This window comes from Solenopsis invicta, chromosome 3, assembly GCF_016802725.1.
Source record: "Solenopsis invicta isolate M01_SB chromosome 3, UNIL_Sinv_3.0, whole genome shotgun sequence".
Lineage (NCBI taxonomy): Eukaryota > Metazoa > Arthropoda > Insecta > Hymenoptera > Formicidae > Solenopsis > Solenopsis invicta.
In genome coordinates this window covers 1,629,672-1,651,457 of record NC_052666.1, presented here as the reverse complement: position 1 = coordinate 1,651,457, position 21,786 = coordinate 1,629,672, and the positions used below count along the sequence as shown (strand labels likewise).

Genomic DNA, 21,786 nt, shown 5'->3' with positions numbered 1-21,786 from the left:
TTCACTCAAGGATCCAAACTACTTCCAGGATTTATAGGACCCTACCGTGTTACGGAAAAAATTGGTTATGACCGATACGCTGTCGAAAAGGCTGGGCAGCAGCTAGGACCAAGGACGACGACAACCAGCGCTGACAAAATGAAGCCATGGTCAGAACCTCACGCAGCAAATGATGTCCTAGACGAAGTTCCTGACGAAATAACAAACCAGATTTCCCAAGGAGTTCAGGATGACGTTCCTGATAAAAGCGTAAGTGAGTCCGGGACGGACTCTAGTCAGGAATGGCCGAATGTGGAGTTAAGAAGTACCGCGTCGCAGGACGAAAGGGGAAAAGAGGGCGCAGGCGAGCGAAGGCGAAGCCAGCGGCTGGCAACGAGGAGGGAGACAGAAATAGAGAGATCGAACACGAACACGAGGAACGGGACTCTAACTAAATCAGTCTAATTCTTTCCATGTACGCTATATTGAAATATATCTTTATCCACTATTCAACTCAGTGTGACTTCAATCCCACATATATATAAAAAAATAAATAGAAAAAATAAAAGCCATATACCAAAAAATCTCAAAAATTTATTCCCATGCCCACAACGAACCGTTTACTTTCACAATCAGACGGAAATCTTTCTCTTTCTAGGTTGTTGTTTTCCTTCAAAATATATTCGGAAAAACCATATGCGGTTGAAATCTGAGGCGGCCCAATGGAAAGCTTTACTCGTTAGTACTCATTTATTTCATCTTTATTCTAACCCAATGATATACATATAGAATGATGATATATGTTATTTTAAAGAATAAAAAAGTCTTGAGAATCATACAATTGTGTTAAGAATACAGAAGTTTCACACACAATCCAGAGATTATTCACGCATTCGCCTATCCTAATTATTTTTACAAATTAACAAAAATCTTTCCTTGTCACACAAATTTATTTTTTGTTCTTTAGATAAAGTTATTGCAAAATAAAGCTACGCTCTTTTCTATAAATGGCAATACCGCAATAGACATTTGTTCACAGGGTATAAAAAAAGTTCAACCTAATTTTGTGAATTTGATGCATCAATTCAACGATGTATTTACCAAGTAAGGTACTTTGGTGTTTTGTGCTTCTGTTTGTTGCTTTGTCCTCAGAGTTTCAGGAAAATTCTACCAATGGCGATAAGCAAAGCGATAGTTCGACGGTACGGTACGATCTTTTCATAAGCTCTATGAAATATCGAGACAATGAGATTAAGTCTACACGGTGTGTTTCACCTGAAAATTTTATCAAAAATGACGACGAAATGGAATATGAGTTCTACATTAATTCTACAAAGAACGAGAGAAAGGAAAATATTTCGAAACAATATGAGTCACGCAAATATATCATAAAAAATTGCGAAGAAAGTAATCAGATTTCTATGAAGTCTGCCGCAAATTCTACGGACATCAATGATTCCATAAAAGAAATTGAGAATTCCTCCAGCATCGAAAGAAAGAGCAATTTTGAATCAAATGAATACGAATCGGATGAAGACGAATTGGATGAAGATAAATCGGATGAAGACGAATCGGATGAAGACGAATCAGATGAAGACGAATCGGATGAAGACGAATCGGATGAAGACAAACCGGATGAATACAAATCGGATGAATACGAATCGGATGAATACGAATCGGATGAAGACGAATCGGATGAAGACGAATCGGATGAATATGAATCGGATGAATATGAATTGGATGAAAACGATTATAACGACACTGAACTCCCTTATCCTATTATAATTAGTTCGTTTGAAGAGTGTCTCGACGGTACTTGCGTTCAGCTCTGTTGTCCTTTATATAACTTCATGACAGATACAGGCAAATGTGTTGCTAATGAAAATGGTACTTACTTTCTTCCAAAGATGTACATATACAAGGACGGTCCCGATCACCCAGCATTTTTCGTGACTGTCCACGATCCATGCCTTTCACAAGATTTAGGAAAAAGTTTACTTTCTTATAATGAATACTATTTTCTCACTAATGGCTCTTTGTATCAAGGCCCTGGCAAATTTATTTTACAGAGATCTTACTGCTTAGCCAGTTTTAATCTAGAGATTTATGAAGTTATGGTCTGCAATAATCAGAAAATGTATCCGATATATGTATTCGCGTGTCTCCTAATATCTTTGCCGTTCCTGCTGGTGACATTCGTGGTATATTCCATTTTACCAGAGCTCCAAAACATGCATGGCTATACATTGCGTGCACACATAGCCTCATTATTCATCGCATATGTAATTATGTATTATGATCAACAAGATTCCGAATTACAACGAGTTGATGACAAAATATGTTGCATTGCATTAGGTACAGCATGCATAAATTGTATGAAGTAATACAGTAATGCAATTTTTATATTATTATAACAGAATATTTACAGTAATTAGTAAATTTGTTTCCCGTATTTCTGTTTCTTTCTGATAATTTAATAAAAAATCTCACGGACAAACTTAGCAATAATTATAAACTTGATTGCCCAGATAGCACACAATATTTACGATAAATATTAATAAATATATATCATAAATATTTTTTATAAATATTATAGAAATATTTTATACATATTTTATATATATGACGGAAAAAGATTATAAAAAACTTTATCAAAACTATTGTTAAAATATTTTCTAAAATATTGGTCGCGACTTGGATGGGTGACCGCTTCGGAATTTCCGAAAAAAATTCCTAAGAATGGAATTTTTTTGCGAAAATTGTTTTTTAAAATATAGAAATATTGACAATTAATTGAAAAGGCCAGTGAGACGAGCAAAAAGGTGTAGATGTTCGTATAGCTAATAATACATATTTATTCGTATATAAAGGACACAAACGTTTCGACTCTACGGAGTCTTCTTCAGTGTGTGTGTATTCTTACATTACAGACGCAGAGCGCAAACAAATCTTCATAACAGCCTTTTAAATACAGTAGTCCGGGATTTAAAGCCCATGGTCCGAAATCCCGGACTACTGTATTTAAAAGGCTGTTATGAAGATTTGTTTGCGCTCTGCGTCTGTAATGTAAGAATACACACACACTGAAGAAGACTCCGTAGAGTCGAAACGTTTGTGTCCTTTATATACGAATAAATATGTATTATTAGCTATACGAACATCTACACCTTTTTACTCGTCTCACTGGCCTTTTCAATTAATTGTTAAATTGCATACGAGCTTACCAGAATAGTTGATAAAAATATTGTTTTACTCATTGGGATTATGTGGTGTAATATAATATTTATGCGGATATTTTGAACATTTTCAAATAATTATCATAAATCATAAATATTTTTAAAACATTTATGATAAATATTTATGATCAGTCCAATCTACGGCCATAAAAACATTTATTAAATGTTTTGATAAATGTTTATAAAATATTAAAATAAATATTATAAATATTTAGTAAATATTTTATAAATATTTTGTGCTATCTGGGTGATATTTTAAATACGTACTTAGTGATTAATGCATTACCTATTTGATTCTTTCAGCCTATATTTTGAATTTCTTCCTTTTATCGACTTTTTTCTGGCTAAATGTAATATGCTTCGATATTTGGTGGAAATTTAGGTAAGCAATACGTATAAATTTTATATTAGACAACACATCCCAAGCAACACAGTTACGTTTAATAAATGTTTAATAAACGTTTAGCCGAAACGTTTTTGTGATGTATAAAAATACGTTTATTAACCGGTCGAAATGTCTCGTATAAAAACGGTATTTTACACTAGTAAAAAAAACGTTAAATAAACGTTGTAAAGTAAACGTTGTTGTAGATATAACGCCTGTGGCCGCACTGAAAATTTCCAAGCGGTCACTCATCCAAGTCGCGACTCCGGTGAACGTTGCTTGACCTCCGTGATCGCTGTAAACTGATTCCTCATGATGACTTGTGAACACTTTATGCTGATATGTGTATATAACTGGTAGATCAGGTCAATATACGTAATCGAAAAAATGAAATATGTATAATTAAAGCACAATATTTATATAAACAAATATAAAATTATAGTTTTTTTTACTAATTTTGCAAATGCAGAATAGCATCTGGAATAACTTTTCTGTTATTTGTTTAAATAAGAATGTAATTAGAAAATATATATCAATATAATACAATAATTAAATTAAACGTGAAAAAATTTTTATTAAAAATACAATTAAAAACTATTGTTTGTTTATTGGGTTGTAGACCAAGGTTTCTTCATATATGGACCTATTTTGTCTATTATAAATATTAAAAAATTATGATATTGTAATGTTTCCGGAATATTACTGGCGTATGCCATGAGACGTTGCAGGCATATTTAATTTATGTTTCTGCAATGTCTCCGTAATATTACATTGCAATCTGCAACATTGCAACATTGCTGCAATGTTGCTGCAATTTTCTGTGCTGTGTGGGTAAGCTGCTTTTACAACTATGATAAATGTTAAATAATAATAATAATAATGTATAAAAATTAATAATTTTATTTTTTCACGAAAAAGATGTTGTCGGAGATAAAAAATGAATAGAAACTAATGTAATAAAATGCATTTGAATACTCCCGGTCTATTAAATGCATTATACCTCTAATGGCGGCGATTGTCCCCGATCCCTCTCTTGAGATTTCCTAGGTGCCATTAGTAAGCACTGCTTTATCCGTTTGTTTTCTGTTCCTGAACTCCCTGAATTAGTGTGCGCTTAAAATAAATATATATTTGATAGGGGTGACACTCTTTTGGACACAGCACGATTGGACACCAACCAATCCATCTTGACTTATCTAACCAAACCAACGGAAAAACTCTAGGTATCGGCCGCTGTGAGTGGTGGTGTCCAATCGTGCGGTGTCCAATCATGCGCACCCCTATATATTTGATAGTTAGCGAAAGCAAAGGCTTGTTTTCTGTTCCTGCACTAGACTGCACTGGAACGTTCCTTCTTGCTTTCGCTAACTTTGAAAAATCTATCTATTTCATTTTAAGTGTACACTTATTTAGAGAGTTTAGGAACAGAAAACAAACGGCAAGAAGGAACGTTCTAATGCAGTCTAGTGCTGGAATAGAAAACGAGCCTAATATAAGAATCCCTATTGCTAGGGACTCTACTGCTATAGCCTGGCAGTGGCGACACTGAGAATCCCACATACGGCACAATCGTTGATCGTACACTCGTCAACGATTGTTACAAAATGGCAGGTGATAAGATTATTGACTGCACGCAGAACGGTAACAGCGAGAAAATAAACGAAAATGGTGACTTAAATCTCAGTCTAAACCTGGAAGATGATTTCGTCGAATCGATCGAATATGTTCCCTGTCCCGAGTTTCAATTCTCGGTAAGCTGTCCCTCTGTCTCTTTCTCGCGCGCGCGTGTTCATCTCTTCTCTTTCTGCCTTTTTTTTTAATTACATCGAGGTATTTTGTTAACATTTGCGCGATTTTTATATTATACGATCCAAATAATTGTGTGCGATCGTGTAATAAAGAATATTAATATCTGTGCATTTATATCTATACCTAACCATAAATTATTTTCTTATGTGAGTAACTGTTGATTTAATTATATGACTTGTTTAACTGTTGAAGCAATCATTTTTTATAACTTTCATTATAACTTGATTATGATCTATGTATGATTGATTAAATTTTAACTTTTGTTTCATCTCAAATTTCATTATATATCTCAATAAATTTGCATATGCATATATATAGATTTTTAATTTGCAGACAATGGCATGTTACATTTGTAATGGATATTATGGGCCATGTTTCGAGGAACCAGTTTGTGCAACATGTCATGCATTTCTATTCCCAAATGACGTTGATCTGCTCCAAGTGCCAATTTTCAGTGAGGTATAATAAATATAATATCTGATTTTAGGTAATTGTATCTAATACACATGTATAATATACATATATATATATATATATATATATATATATATATAATTATATATGTATATTGATATATCAATAGACTATTGGCAAGTAATGTATTATTTTTAATGAGAAGTTAAAATGATATATGAAAAACATAAAAAGGAGAAAAAATGTTTTTTTTTATTTGGTATTGGTGTTTATAATATTTCTATATCAATTTTTAAATATAGTTTTATGTGCTCATATGAGTTATTCAACTCATTCGATAGTTACTCAACTTTGAAACACAGTCATAAACAGATATATGGAATTGACACTCCTATGATACAAAATTGTATTTCTGTGAAAAGTTATACACAAAAGGAAGAATTTCTGGTGGTTTTTACAAATAGTCCTACCTATTATAACAAAGAAAATAAATTTTAAAAAGTAGAGGTGCTGACTTTAGGTCCAACATTAGTATCAAATAGTTCTGAATAATCTACTCATCTTTTGACAAGTATTAGAATTCCTGATAAAAAAAAATTGTTTCCATTTGTATCATGTGACAGTTCATTTCTTTGTCTGGTGACTCTTTTCTGTATCCCATGTAATATCCCATGTATACTCTTGATCCCTTGTAGTTATCACAAGAAAGTTTATTCCTTTGTCTAATGTAGTATTTTTTAATTGATTGTACATCTTGACTTGTACATTGCTCATCTATGTATCTCAGGAATTTATTATAGTTTCAATCATTGTTAAATGGATTTCGCAATTTGTAACATAAACAGACGTAATTATATTTCTTTTTATTTTGAAACTTTGATTATCATCATTGTACTACACATTTTGTATCACTGAAGATAACCTAATATACGACTGAACTATCTAAAACAAAATTGTAATTTAGCAAATTATCAGATGTAATTTTTAAATCTCTTTGTGAACTCTGTATTTTGTTAACATATGATAGTAACTACCTAGCTTAGCTCATCATGCTCTATTTTTTGTATTTTTTGTATTTTTTAAATTTTAAATTAGTGAGCCTTTTTATTATCATTTAAAAACTTTTGATTCTTTTTAAATAAAAATTTTTTATATTGCCAAGTGTCTCAGTAGTCAAGCTAGTTAAAACACCCGCATTGAATGCAAGGGGATCCAAGTTCAATAATATTTTTCTTGTGTATGTTTCTTCTAAAAACAGAAAACGGATGACGAAGATTCGGGAAACGACGAACCAACGGATCTATACTACAATCACGAAAGGAGAACTAGTCAACAGCAGCAAAATTCTCCACAGAGTGTCAACCGCAGTATCCCAAACGCACAGCAGAATCCGCTTAATCATAACGCAAATGTTTCGCGCAGATGTTATGCACAATATCAAAACGCGGTGCCCCAGTGCAATTATTACGTACTCCAGAACAATTCGACCAGCAATTCTGTCGACAAATGTGTGACGTTTGCACGAAATGTGCCAACGCCGCGCGATGTGAGTCTTGATTTGCAGAGTATGGTCTGTAGGACGGGAGCAGACGACTGCCATCAGAACTGCATCAGCAGGAACGATCGAAATGCGCAAGATAGGGCGGAGGCAAATCCGCGGAGTACGCCAGATATGTTTGCACTAGATCACAACAGTCAAAATGACGAACTCGGATACAATACTGTGCGATATCATTGGAACTACCGAGTATGTGAGGACGCGGGCGAGCCGTCACGACCGTACAATCTGTCGGAACGACTGGAGATATTATCGAATCACAAACACATTGAGCATGAACCCATTAATGAGCCAGGTTTAGTAGAGAGATTGCCGCCCGAGGTGCTGCTTGCTATCTTCTCGCATCTTGATGACATCAGTCTGTGGTCGGCGGCGAACGTCTGTCGACGATGGTGCGGTCTGCTGTCGACACATGTTACGCAGCTACAATGGAAGCGACACGTGAAATTACGCTGGCCCCTCTATAAGCCCATTGGCTGTGTTCAAAATTGGTACAAGGTGTACGACTATCTAGCCTCATCAGCACCATGCCGGACTTGCTTGGCACAGACTTCTCTGCGATCAAGACCACCCAGGATGGAGGAGAACTCCTGGCGAAGAAACAGACTACGCAGCGAACTGAAAAGTTTGAGAATTGATCCACCAGAAGGCATCGAGGCGATGCCTCTCGATCATATGTGCTGCCATTGGCAAGCCACTATTACGGGACCAGTGGGAAGTCCATACGAAGGAGGATTGTTTTATCTGTATCTACAGGTTCCATTCAGGTACGTATTAAAGGGTACTTGCTACGTGCATTACAAGAATCTATCTTTTTCATAATAAAATCTTTAAAAAAGTTTGATAAAATTCCATAAAATATTTCAAAAATTAAGTTTCGATAAATTGTAATATAAAAATTAAAATTTTATTTTTATATTACATTTTCAGACACTTTTTAGAACTCAGAACTCTAATATTCATGGACACAAGAAAGTTTTCAGTTTGCATTACATCAATATTTTATGTAATGTATGTATATTTCTTATAGCTATCCTATGTGCCCACCCGTAGTGAGATTTCTAACGAAAATACTTCACCCGAATGTATCGAGACACGGGGACGTTGGCATAGACTCGATACATCATAATTGGTCATTAGCTCTCACAATATCAAAAGTTCTTATCAGTGTACAAAGTCTGCTTACAGATCCATATTGTCAGGTAAGTGTACCATTTTAGAATCGGTTTTTAATAAAAATATTTCAAATATTTAATTACATACATTTATTTTAATTTAAACTTTTAATAAAAAATTTTTAATTTATATAAAAATTAATCTCTCTCTGTAAATTGATACTATATAGGGTTCGGAAACAGGTGGAAGAAATTTTTAGAAATAATCTTAAATAATAAAAGAAAACAAAAATCAAAAATAATAAAATTGTGATTAAAACTTTATTTTTTAATTATAAATATTTAAATATTCACATATTTTAAGCACTTTTTACGTAGATATTTTAATATTCAGAATTTAAAAAAGAGAGTAACAATATATAAACATAAAATAGATTCCTAAGATTGATTAAAAATAATGAAATTAGCAAATGGAAGTTGGCATAATTGATGCGCAATTTTTTCAAACAAATTTTATCTTTAATATATCATTTAACATAATCCTGAAATAAACATAAAATATACAAACGTTTTAGCGCTTGTTTTCTCCATCTTCAGTAATACCAAGGAATTGTCAATTATGATTGAAACAAAAATCCGTGATCGATCAGATTTACAATCCTATAAATAAGATGACCACAAAAATCTCCATGAAGTTGCATCCTTCAAGTCGCATTTATGTCGTTTTAACTAACTACTAGATCAAGATGCCTATTTATACTAGACCATGTCATTTTCCATCATTTTGTGTATATTCATATTGCGATACGACTGCGTGGAGGCTTTTGGCACTTTTTACGCGAATATTTAAATATTTAAAATTACAAAATCAAGAATAACAATAATTTAATGGGAGCTTTATTTTTTAATTATAATGTCTAAATATTCACATGTTTTAGATATTTTTTACATAAATATTTAAACATTTTTAATTAAACAAACAAACAACTTTAATCATAATTTTATTATTCTTGATTTGCGTCTTATTTTGTTATTTAGAATCAGTCCTCTTTTAAATTTTCTCCCATCTGTTGTCAAACACTCTATTTTAATGTATATACTTATTAATGTCTGCATTATTATTGCTGATATGTATGACTGTTGTGGACAGGTATGTATGGAACCAGAACTTGGAGAGATGTATCTGAATGATCGTGAGAAATTCGAGGAAGTGGCAAGAGCATGGACGTGGAGGTACGCGATGCACGATGTTGTAACGCCATTTTAGTGCACATGGAATGTATAAATCACAATCTATATAATTACTGTGTAAGTTGTGTAATTACACCAGATATTAATTAGAACATAAATAAGCTATAAAGTATTTAACATAAATTGATAATGAGATTTGTGATATATTGTGCTAAAAAAAAAACAAAATCTACCAAGAACGACTGTATATATTTATAAGAATTATTTGTTAATCACGTGTACTAGCAAAATTACAATTGAATCTTTTTTATCTAAGAGTTCATTATAAAATGTATTAATATTCTTAATGTTGTTACTTTAATTGTTACGTTCCTCATGAAATAATTTAAAATCAATTATATAATATTGTATACAGAGTGTCTCGAATTAAAACTTTGTGTGGGGAATTAATAAACTAAAAAAAAGTTCTTTAGTGAATTGTTCGTTTTGGCTATGTTTTAGAGAAAATCACAAAAATTTTTGTTTTTCTTATTTAGTATTTACACTAAGTCCATATATAATTTTTTGATTAACAATTTCTCTTGTAAATGTAATTTTATCTTTTCATATTATTTTTATAGAAATAAATCATTATTCTAAAACGACTTAAAAAACGAATTGTTAAAATCCAATCTTTCGATATCCTGAGATATGTATAGTAAATTTAAGAATGGTACCGACAGTGCAATACGAGTTATACTAAATGCAACACTTATTTTGCTACAAGAAGTCATCATTTTGAACATCTTTATTAAAGAATAACAGAGAATAAATAAGTAATAAAGTACAAAATAAAAATTTATTTTTGCAATTTTCCCCAAAACAAAGCAAAAACGACCAAATTTTTAAAGGACATTTTTTAATTTACTAATCCCGTACACACTTTCGAAAACTTGATATTTAAATTCGAGTTTGTATAATATTCTTTGTAATGGCCTAATTTACACCGGTCATTTGATACGCATATCAAGCACTATATTCATATTAAATTAACTTAATTCAAATGGTGTAAATGGTAATGTGCCAGCCTGATACAATACATATCGAAAAAATGTATCAAATCAAATTAGTATGTATAACACATAACTCTGTAAACACTTGCGTATTAATCGATTTAGGTTCTCTTCAAGTGTCTTCTATACTGACAGTGAATATGTGTGAATCTGTGTTCCTTGGAACTTTCTTTCTATTTATTAACTCAATTTATTTGATGTTATTCAATGTACACACATTTAAATTAAACTTTTAGTGCGAACCATCTTGATTTGCGTATTAAAAAAGCGGTGAATAAACTAGGACAGTATATAATATACAGGTGGTCTTCCATATTTCTTCTTAAAGATGTATGTATTTCTGTGGTAGTTTAAGAGACGAAAATACTAATAACAAATATTGAAGTTATAATACTTTTAAAATTATAATTATAAACGATTAATGTTTATCAGTTTTTGCCTCGACATTTTTTGTATTAGAACTTTTGTTTTTAAATTAATTTGTCTTAAATTACCTTAGGATATACAGGATTTTAAAGAAGAAATGTGCGTGAGAATGGTATAACACCTTATATATATTCCATGCTTTTTATTACATGTGCGTGCGTGCGTGCGTATGTATATATTAGGGTATGTATTTGGATAGTAACTAGTTAAAAAATTAAAAATTGAATAATAAAATTAAGAAGTCAATAACTTTTAACTTGGTTAATTTTTAATTCTTTTAATTTTAATCCTTTAATTTTAATCCTTCTTTCTTTGAATGATTTAAATTCTTTACAGTTTTCAGGATGGAAATAATCGTAAAAATGCTAGTTAGCATTTATTAAATTAATTAGCAATTATTTTAATTTAAATTAGCAATTTAATTTCATAATATTATATTTATATAATTCTACGTGTTATAAAATCCAGCAAACATGCGGCGCACAGTTTAAAGAAAGTAAATGTATATAAATTCACCTAAAAAATTATTATTGAGCATTAATTATAAAATCCACTTGCGACCGGCATAATTACGTTCTTAATTTAAATGTAGTAAATGTAATTTAAGTGTCGATATACACTTCGCGGTCAGCAGTATGTTGAATATATTATTTAATTTTTAACTTTAAATAGTTATTTTTAAAACACAAACTTTATTAACTTTTTTTCTAAGTTAAAAATTTATGTAAAAGATATAAAATTTTATAAAAGAAAAATGTATATTCTCACATAAAAAACAATAATTCTTTGTTATTTTATATGAACTTTATTTACAAATAAAATATTAAATTTGATAATCCATACTAGTTATTTTGAGTAATTACAAAATTACGAATTTCTAATTTAATATGAATAATGCTTCTCAATATTAACTTTTAACTTGATTTAATCTTAATTTTTAATTGAGTTATTTTTTTAGTTATAACTTTTAACATAATTTTTAAATTAATCTTATAAGCCGTTAACTTTGCCTTAATTTAATTAAAAAATATATTAAGTTACCCAATCTTGATATAAATATGATGAAAAAATAGTGTACGTAAAAAGCATGAAATATATATATATATATATATATAATTTATTAAATTTTAAAATATTGTCTTTTATAATTTGCGGGAGAAGAGATTGCGGTACAAAGAAATCACAGGAATACCAACCGTAATCAGGTTTGCATTCTGAGGGATGCGCGACAATGCGCATACGAGTTGAATACCAGCGTTTTCGCGTGAATCCTAACCTCAAAAGTCATACACTGTACCGTACAGTACCGTACTCAACCGTACCGCAGGGCACAGGTGCATTACTTCGACGGCTAAATTGTTGTTGTAGTACAAAACGATGCACAGTTTCTAAAGAAGAAATTGGTATTCGAGAAAGGAAAAAAGACACTGCGAACGCCTACCATACATTTCGAGCTTTTCGGCTCGGCTTCAGCGCGACACGGCGCGCTCGCGGGCGGCCGTGGGTGACGGATATGATTTGTGCGACGGCATAAGATGATACTGAGGAACCTGCCATTCGCGCAATGGATTCCGATCCTGATCCTCGTCGTCGTAATAGTCTATCTGCGGTTGCGATTGAACAACCTGGAGGAAAGCTACAGAGCGCTCCGTACGTGTCTATAGACAACCTTGAATGTGGTCTCTAGTGTTTTTAACTCTAAACAAATCTCGAAAATTTTGAGAAAAAAGACTGGTTTTTTTTTTCGGTTCTTTCCTTGCTGTATTTTTCCAAGTTTCTTTTAAGATAACGTTATCTTTACTGTCTTCAATGTCAATGACTTTAAGATTTCTTTTATATTAAAGAGTAATATACCTCATAAGTAATTCATCAATGCAATCTGTATTATCACAATCGTTCTGTATTTTTCTGAAAAATTAACACTAATACTTTCCCAAGCAATAGGTTTAAAATATGTTAAATAAACATTAAATCTCAGTTTTCTTATGGCATTGTTTGTACGACATCAGAGGCAAGAAATGACATGCAATAAATTATTTTGTATATGTAGCTTTACTTTTTGGTTTGGATATGTAGCTTTTCTTTACTTTTCCCTTCAAAGTATAATTTCATAATTTTGAAATCCCTGTGTAAAATATGTGTCAAACCAAGACATTGGTTGCGTTCAGTGGAAAAAGCAACTTTGCAACTGTTGTAAAATTCTTTAATATTGGCTTATATATATTCAGATCCAGCAGAAACTAAGGGCAAATACCACTCATATTAATGAATCTTAAATTGTTACAAAACTACTTTTTTTTACTAAATGCAATCATTGTCTGATAATGTCTGTTATCATATATAGTGTTGCCAGATTTTGCCAGACTAATGTCTCACTGAAATTTTGATAAAATATTGATAGCTGTCTTGCTGGAGATCAATTATCACTATTACATTTCTCAATTGTCAAAACCATTATAGACAGCTGAAAAATGTATCATTATTTCAAGAATTATTTTGCACTTCTATGTGGGAAATACAGAAAAAACTGGATTATTTTCTTCGATTTCATTTTTCTAGTAAATACTATATTCAGAGAAAAATTCATAGTGGTAACAATTATAAAAGTGACTATGTCTACAAGTTTTATATGTAAAATTAATATACATGGTTCAATAAATTATTATACAGTTATTGCAATTTAAAGTAGTTTGTATCACTGTGATAAGAATATTTGTACAACTATTAGTGTATACTAAAATAACATCTCAATTATAATTATAGACTTACTACAAATATAGACTTATATAGACTTTACTACAAATACGCTATGATACTTATATACTTCCAGTTTAACAACCTATTAAGTACATAACTGGAATAACTATGATAGCAATAAAGCAATGATTCAGAATCCTAGGCGCTAAGACTAAGAATAAGGGATCTCAAGTTTGAATCTCAGTCAGTTCAATTTTTTTGTCATCTACATTTGTATTATTATTTTTCTATAGTTTATCCAACAATTTTACTACAAATGATTAATATTATTAATATTTTCCTAGTTTATGTAACTTATTTTTATTACAATTTCGTAATTCATAGTTGAGGTACTATTGTTCATTCACAAATTTATAGTTGCTGATACTACAATTTTTTTTCTCTAAGTATATCAAACAGTCCCTATTTAATTTTCCAGTAAAATAAAAATAACACGATTTCCTTTCTAGATGATGCCGTCGTACAGGCGCGAATCGACGCTAAGAATGATGGGCGCATTGATATGCGAGCAAGTAATGAGGATGATCTGGAGGATGTTGTGGTGATATACAACAGAGTGCCGAAGACAGCATCCACCAGCTTCATGGGATTAGTTTATGATCTATGCAAGCAGAACAAGTATCATGTGCTGCACATAAACGTGACCAATAACATGCACACCCTTACTTTTGCCAACCAGGTGCATCATGCATTAAGGAGGATTCACATACTGCTTAACTGTACACCCAGAAAAATATCGATTCTATTGTTAAGAAAAATTATTACACAATGTACTTTTCTTTTTTTTAATTAATAGTTATTTTTAACAAAAGAATATTTTCTTGATAATAATCTTAAAATACATTCATCATAAATTTTAGAAAAACTCATCATGTGTACTCAAAAAAAGAATTCACATTCTTTCGAACATTTATAAAATTTTATCGAAAATAATCTTGAAGAATGCTGATTTTTTTATCAGGAATGTATTTAATAAATCAGAATATTTTAATTGGATGCTTGAAGTAAACTTACAATAGATTTGCTGATATAAGAATTTATGAAATACTAATAAAATGATTTATCATAAATATTTCTCTATATATAACCTGTGATTTTTCACATTAGAATTTTATTTTTCTCATTAGAATACACGATAATGTTTTACATACCGGCAATAAATACAAAAGTTTCTGATGATAAATTTGAGTTTACTTCTACTTGCTGCATATTCTCTTCTTTCAATCAAAACTTAAGATATATATATCTTATAATAGATTTTATTACTAATGCAAAGTTATTTTATGCACAGGTTCAATTTGCAAATAACATATCAAACTGGAACAGTATAAAACCAGCATTTTACCATGGACACATGGCGTTTTTAAATTTTGGAAAGTAGGTACATCAAGATTTTTACTTTTCCACAAGATAAAATAAATGTTTGTTTTATTTATACTTTGATTTTTCAGATTTGGTACTAAGCGTATGCCTTTGTATATAAATTTATTAAGAAAACCTTTAGACAGATTTATATCATATTATTACTTCTTAAGATATGGGGATAATTTTAGACCTCATGTTATAAGGAAGAAACATGGAGATACAAAGGTTTGTACATATCTCCGAAGAGGTATCAAAAATTTTAACACACTTGAAATTTTGTTGTATTTCACAAAAAATTAGATAGTCTTCAAAATTTTTTTTTAATTCGTGGGAATCAAAAGCATATTGTAATTTTTCCTCATCTTTCTTTTATTTACAATCTTTTCATTTAACAAGTGTTATGCCTATTTCCACCAACGCAGATTACCTTTGATCTCAGTTTAACTTACTCTTTATCTTTCTTTAGTTCTAAGAATTGGAAAAAGATAAGGAGTGAGTTAAACTGAGATCAAAGTTAATCTACATTGATGAAAATGGACATTAAAGTTAAAAAAATATTTTAGAAATAAATTTTTACAAGTTTTTATTTATTATAAAACATTGTTCTAATTTAAAAAAACATTTAAAGCTTAAAAAATATACTTTAAAAAGTAACTTTTTGTTCATTTTTGTCCGATGGTGCATCAAACACTTCAAAGTAAAAAATGTTTCAAAAATATCAAATTTTATATAATTTAGAAACAAAATATTAAATTTATTACGTACGAATATCTCAGAAACTAAAAAACAGATTAAAAGTTTTAGCTTTTGTTTTTAAAAAACATTAAAAAAATTTTCTATGATTTTCTTTCCTCAAGATACTCTACTTTTTGTTAGGCGTGAGAAAATCTCAAATGTGCTGAAACTGAGTATATACTTATAAAGAATAAAGTCTAATTAAATTTTTTTATGTGCAGACATTTGACGAATGTATAAATATTGGTCAACCTGACTGTGATCCTAATAACATGTGGCTGCAGATTCCATTTCTATGTGGTCACGATCCAGCTTGTTGGTAAGTTTTCTTCTTACAGCTTCTTACAGTTTCAGTAAAACATTTTGAACAAATTTTTTACTTGGTACTTATTAGATTCTATTAATTATATATATGCACAGTATTAATAAATAAATCGAGTACAGCTATGCCAACTTGGTGACAAAAATAAATTAAGATTTCAATTTAACTGCTTTGTTTAAATAACCAATTCCAGATTTTTTTTATGAACTGAGAAAAACAAAATAAATCGAAATGTACAATTTATTTATAATAGAAAATAAATTTGTTAAAAATTGTATCTTAATTTACTCATTTTTTTACCTTTTAATTTGATTACTTAGAAAAAACTATGTAGAGAAAACTACCATCAAAAAATTTGAAAAAATTTAGAAATATCTATATTAATTGTAAACTTATTCTCAAAATTTTTATATGAAAAGCCTAGAGAACCTTAAATTAGACATTAAGATATGCAATTATTATTAGTATGCTCACTGAATTTTTGTAGGGAAATTGGTAACAGCTGGGCATTAGAGGAAGCCAAACGGAATCTACAGAGGTATTACTTCCTGGTTGGAGTGACGGAAGAGTTGAACGAATTCGTAGAAGTATTGGAGAATGTACTACCACGATTTTTCAAAGGAGCATACAACTTCTTCTTGCATAGTTAGTATCCGTGAAAAGAAATATTAATCGAGAGAGATATACAATCTGTCCTTTATTACATTATCACAGTTAAAACAATATCAGAAGACATCAGTGCTTTCTTTTGGTTTTAGACAACAAGTCACATTTACGACAAACTACACAGAAACTCAATCCATTGCCTGAAACGGTAGAAAAAATTCAGCAATCGCCCGTATGGAAAATGGAAAATGATTTCTATAATTTCGCTTTAGAACATTTTCACGCTGTGAAAAGGCGACTCATAAATGCTTCCCCTCAAGATGCAAATCAACGTTTTATGTATGAAAAGATACGGCCAAAGTAAACTAACTTTTTTTACATAAAATCTCGCTCAATAATGCAATAGTGCAATTCGTGCGCGACTGCAAAATGTGTATTTATTGTAATTATGAGCATACTTTTTTTATAAAAATGAATTTATAGAGTTAATATTTATTTTCTTTCTATTTATAAGATGTGAACGTTTTCTTTTCGAATTCCTTACAAAATTGTCTATCTAAAATGAAACAAAAACAAATTATAAATTAAATGACTCAATATAAAATAATTTAAGAAAATAAAAATTTAAATAAGAAGCCTAGCTAAGGACATACAATAATCGGAGATTTGATTTGTAAATTGCACATTATTGACCAATTCACTGACTTTTTGGTCTAAGAGCAAACATATAAACTGGATATAAACCGCGTGGGAATTTAGTCTGCTGTTGTTCTTTAATACAAATAAGATTAGCCTTTTCAAATAAAGATCGCAAGCTCTTCATTGGTCTCGTCACAGAAGAGTCTTCCTTGTCAATTTCCATGTTATTTGAGGTTGTGATATTTTCTTTCACCACAAGCACCCCATTGTCTTTCAGGCCCAATCTGCAAATTGAAATTGCAAAGTGAAAAATAGTACGCTGTGCTTCCTCAATAGAACGAAAATAAAACTCACGAGCATTTTCTGAAAAATTCTATTAAATCGTCATCCTCTAAGTGTCCTAATACCCACTGACACCATATAAGATCGTACTTGTTTGCCGTAGGGCAAAAGTTTTGTAATCCTTAAAAAAAACGAGCATATTTATATATGTTATAACATCTCATAAGGAAATACCACAAAATGTCTCCGAGCTGTGGAAAAGTGCATTAGTATAAAAACAAAATTGTTATAAGCGAAAAGCATTTATGAGAAAATTCTATAGTATCAAAAATAATGAAGAGTAAAATATTCTTTAATATCGTCAATTGTTTTACAGTTTTATATAACTCGATAACTATTTTGATTAATAGCAAGATTTCATCCTATAATCTTCATTTATTACCTTAAATATCCTTTTTAATTTGCAATTAAAACATTTTCCTAATTGTGAATTATTGTGGAGTTGTTTCTTTTTGAATTAAAAAAATATTTAATTTGTTCAAAAATGTTTTATAACTAAGAATGCCCACAAAAATTAAATTTTTTAAATTCAGAAAGAAACAATTCCACAGTAGTTCACAGTAATTTAGAAAAACTTTTTAATTGCAAATTTAAAAGTGCATTTAAAAATAAAAAATGACTTATTGAACATAGCTTTCAGCATCATAGTAGATTTTCTTGCAAACGTCTCTTTCAGAATTTTTTTTTTTTTGTTTTAATTCTAATGAAAATACGCTATTTAATTTGCAATCAAAAACTCCAAAGCTCGAAAACATTTTAGGATATTTCATTATCAATTTCGTGATTAAACATTTTACCAATAGGATAATATTGGCCGATTCTCGACGAACAATTTTCCAGGGCAATTTTGGCTACTTCGAGAAATTTCGGGTTCTGTTCAACGAGGTCTACATGTTTAAAAAATCTTAGTAATAAATTCTTCGTAATTCTACCAATACCAGCACCGCAGTCTAAGGCAAATGCCTTGGAAGGTGGATTTTCTAACTAAAACAGAACAGTTTTTCTTGTTTTTTTTCTACACATAAATTTGTAATTACTGCTACTGTTAACCCTTAAACTGTAATGTCAGACCGCTATTGAAATTTTACTTATTAATAATCTTGACATCAACAAAAAGTATTGTGAACTCAGTACCTTTGTATGCCATCTGTCCCTATCAAAAATTTCATTAGTCCCATTATTATTCGTTGAAAACATATAATGTGAAAATAGTTGAAAAATTGTCTCACAAACCAGAGTTTACTATTTATATTACTTTTTCGCAATATTGGGCATATATGTATTTCTTCATCTATATCTTATTTACATTTTAACTCTTATTTACTTGTGTGATGTTATATTTGAATGTTAAAAAAATATTTGGTTCAACTTTCTTAGAATGTTTAAAATTTTTCAAATGGGAGTAACAATTTTTTGAAAATTGGCTTTTTTCGAACTTTGACCCTAAACAATTCTCGAACAAATCAATGTATCAATCTCCGCTTTGTACCAAAAAAAATTTTTTTTATGTTCTTCAAATAATTATAATATAGAAGATTCTATTTGAAATATTTAAGTTAAAGTTCCGAGCATCGTTTGAGAGGAGGGGGGGGGAACTCCCTACAAACGTCTCAAAAACAAGCTCCTTGAAATGATCAAACATGTATTTCACAGTTTTTCATAATTTTGAGCCGTTTCCAAAATATAGCGAGTAATACAGACATGAGAATATTTTGTATATAATTTTTTTTTTGTTAATCCTCACATTAAGACATCTTTCTCTACCTCCGTTACTTACAATTATTCAGAATAATTGAAAATTTAATCATTTTTATCATAAGGAACTTATAAAATTAATGGAAACATAATAGCAGTCTGACAGACCACTGTTTACCAAGTGTGATTTTTTCAAATGTTACAGTTTAAGGGTTAAATTAATGTAATCAATTTTTATCTAAATAGTTTTAATACACACATAAAAATTAAATGCTCTATCTTAATAAATTTTTTTCTTAAAATTCTTCACATCCCTCAAACTTTCTTTATAAATTTTGAAATTTTTTCATAATTTCCATATAACATTATAACGTTTTAAAAATTTTTTCAAAGTTTACTATACAAATTTTCAGAAGTACAGAAAAAATCTATATTTTTCCTAGAAATCTTTATATAGGATATTCTGAAATTCATGATCAAAATACATGTAGCAAGAAAGTTCTCAAAACTGAATAAACTATTTGTAAATTTTTATTTATTAAAAGTTATTTGTAAATTTTTATGTGAAACAGTTTTTGAAATACTCGTAAATACAATAAATATTAATAAACTAATAATTTTAGCAAATAGAATAGTTAAAATAGAAATATATTAACACATTTTATACAATTTACACACACATAATGTAACAAGTAAAAAAAAAAGAAAAAACGACAATAATTATTTTCATTAACTATTATCTGCTTTTAAATTATTGAAAAGTTTCCTTGTTATTTAGTTATAATTATATATACAAAAAATATTTCGATCAAAATAACCGGGAAGCGCCAACCAACCGTATGACAAATTTTTTAAGCGTGTTGATTGGCTGCAAAATAGAAAATTTCTAGAGACTCGAAAAATTTTCTATTCTACAACCAATCAACAAGTTTAAAAAATTTGTCATACTACACGTGTAATAACACCCTAACGTTATAGTTCTCACGTCTACGTCTGAGTTAAGAGATCACAATATTTTACATATTTCACAATCAATTTCCGATTAAAAACGTTGAATATCCAATCTCACGGAATTCATACATAATTCACTTTAATTAATTTCTTTTTTATCAAGCATGCAAATAGACACAAAATGTATTGATAGGTTAGACTATAACATATACCTCGAAAAGAGATTTTAGAAAGAGTACAGAGCCCTTTATATCAGTCTGCGAGATAAATCCAAAGCCTCCTAGCATTCCATCCACAGTGGGCGGAATACGGTCCCAATATTTCGCGGCGGCAGTATAAAATTCACCCTGACACGCATCCGCAATGTATTGCGGATCCTGCATTTTCGCAGATTGTAACATTTGTAACCTGCGAATCTTGCGATCTGCGACTAACCAATGATCGGCAACTGTCGGCAACCGCGAATTCGCGAATGATTCCGAATCATGGTGGAAGTATAACACCTTCCACCATGCTATAAAGTCAAAGCGACCACCACGACCGGAACATGTGTGAGATCAAGGGGAATACAAATTCCCCTTTTAAAAACACAGTTGGCACAGCTGATGAAGACAGAGCCGAGCACCCGAGCGCGCGTAGTACACGAAATCGTTCCTGTCCACGTACAAAAAAGATTTCAATAATTTTTTTACATTTCAAGAAAATTTTAGATTTTTTTCAGTAACCTTTCAGCAATATTTCTGTAAAATTTCAAGTGCGAGAATTGTGAACATTTTCTTATCCCAGAGACATCTTTGAAATATTGCAGACATATTTCGAAATCTTTCTAAAAAATAAATGTCATTTTTTCAGTTGAAATATTTTTGAAACATTTCTAAAAATTTTGGTACTTTGTGAATCATTACGCGTACGATTAAATGAAGATAATAACAATTGCGACATATTAAAACGATGCTGAAATAAGCTAAAAAATTTTCTTTTGTATTTTGGAACATAAAACATCGGCAGAAAAATTTTTCTTGTAGTATATTTCTAATCATAAAAATAATAAAAGAAAATATATAAAACATATAAATCGCCTTGCAATATCCTGTATCTTCAAGAGTAAACTTAAATAAGATTAATAGAATTATCTATCAAGTATTAAAAAAAAAATAGAAATGTTTTTAAAAATTTTTTTCAATTATTTATTATTTTAATGTTTATTTT

The 21,786-nt window shown here is 30.2% G+C and overlaps 4 protein-coding genes across 4 annotated transcripts; 3 read left to right on the top strand and 1 right to left on the bottom strand.

The window, feature by feature from the left end:
• Positions 1-610: 610 nt before the first annotated feature.
• On the top strand, positions 611-5,129 carry LOC113005085. Its single transcript, XM_039446860.1, has 4 exons — positions 611-2,334; positions 3,519-3,597; positions 3,807-3,823; positions 5,113-5,129. Exons 1-4 carry the CDS (start codon positions 1,071-1,073, stop codon positions 5,127-5,129), a joined length of 1,377 nt encoding a protein of 458 aa, XP_039302794.1. The 5' UTR covers positions 611-1,070.
• Positions 5,130-5,153: 24 nt separating this feature from the next.
• LOC105199773 lies at positions 5,154-11,418 on the top strand. The gene is made up of 5 exons (XM_011166994.3): positions 5,154-5,351; positions 5,743-5,868; positions 7,082-8,148; positions 8,412-8,583; positions 9,647-11,418. Exons 1-5 carry the CDS (start codon positions 5,205-5,207, stop codon positions 9,761-9,763), a joined length of 1,629 nt encoding a protein of 542 aa, XP_011165296.1. The 5' UTR covers positions 5,154-5,204; the 3' UTR covers positions 9,764-11,418.
• Positions 11,419-12,383: 965 nt separating this feature from the next.
• On the top strand, positions 12,384-17,816 carry LOC105199771 (heparin sulfate O-sulfotransferase). Its single transcript, XM_011166992.3, has 7 exons — positions 12,384-12,815; positions 14,372-14,601; positions 15,214-15,299; positions 15,374-15,512; positions 16,244-16,341; positions 16,832-16,989; positions 17,103-17,816. Exons 1-7 carry the CDS (start codon positions 12,701-12,703, stop codon positions 17,312-17,314), a joined length of 1,038 nt encoding a protein of 345 aa, XP_011165294.1. The 5' UTR covers positions 12,384-12,700; the 3' UTR covers positions 17,315-17,816.
• On the bottom strand, positions 17,024-21,119 carry LOC105199772 (N-terminal Xaa-Pro-Lys N-methyltransferase 1). Its single transcript, XM_011166993.3, has 4 exons — positions 20,790-21,119; positions 18,729-18,915; positions 17,944-18,052; positions 17,024-17,873 (listed from the first exon to the last, which is right to left on the bottom strand). Exons 1-4 carry the CDS (start codon positions 20,976-20,978, stop codon positions 17,648-17,650), a joined length of 711 nt encoding a protein of 236 aa, XP_011165295.1. The 5' UTR covers positions 20,979-21,119; the 3' UTR covers positions 17,024-17,647.
• Positions 21,120-21,786: the final 667 nt, after the last annotated feature.

What these genes read in the sequence shown, in the direction of transcription:
- LOC105199771 (XM_011166992.3), top strand. Translation starts at nt 12,701, where the DNA reads ATGATACTGAGGAACCTGCCATTCGCGCAATGGATTCCGATCCTGATC. An exon ending in AGAAACATGGAGATACAAAG is followed by an intron (nt 15,513 to 16,243) that starts GTTTGTACATAT and finishes TTTTATGTGCAG; the next exon opens with ACATTTGACGAATGTATAAA. An exon ending in GGTCACGATCCAGCTTGTTG is followed by an intron (nt 16,342 to 16,831) that starts GTAAGTTTTCTT and finishes GAATTTTTGTAG; the next exon opens with GGAAATTGGTAACAGCTGGG.
- LOC113005085 (XM_039446860.1), top strand. Translation starts at nt 1,071, where the DNA reads ATGTATTTACCAAGTAAGGTACTTTGGTGTTTTGTGCTTCTGTTTGTT. An exon ending in AATATGTTGCATTGCATTAG is followed by an intron (nt 2,335 to 3,518) that starts GTACAGCATGCA and finishes TGATTCTTTCAG; the next exon opens with CCTATATTTTGAATTTCTTC.
- LOC105199773 (XM_011166994.3), top strand. Translation starts at nt 5,205, where the DNA reads ATGGCAGGTGATAAGATTATTGACTGCACGCAGAACGGTAACAGCGAG. An exon ending in TATCTACAGGTTCCATTCAG is followed by an intron (nt 8,149 to 8,411) that starts GTACGTATTAAA and finishes TATTTCTTATAG; the next exon opens with CTATCCTATGTGCCCACCCG. An exon ending in TTACAGATCCATATTGTCAG is followed by an intron (nt 8,584 to 9,646) that starts GTAAGTGTACCA and finishes TGTTGTGGACAG; the next exon opens with GTATGTATGGAACCAGAACT.
- LOC105199772 (XM_011166993.3), bottom strand. Translation starts at nt 20,978, where the DNA reads ATGTTACAATCTGCGAAAATGCAGGATCCGCAATACATTGCGGATGCG. An exon ending in CGGCCAATATTATCCTATTG is followed by an intron (nt 18,053 to 18,728) that starts GTAAAATGTTTA and finishes GTTTTTTTTAAG; the next exon opens with GATTACAAAACTTTTGCCCT. An exon ending in GAATTTTTCAGAAAATGCTC is followed by an intron (nt 17,874 to 17,943) that starts GTGAGTTTTATT and finishes TTCAATTTGCAG; the next exon opens with ATTGGGCCTGAAAGACAATG.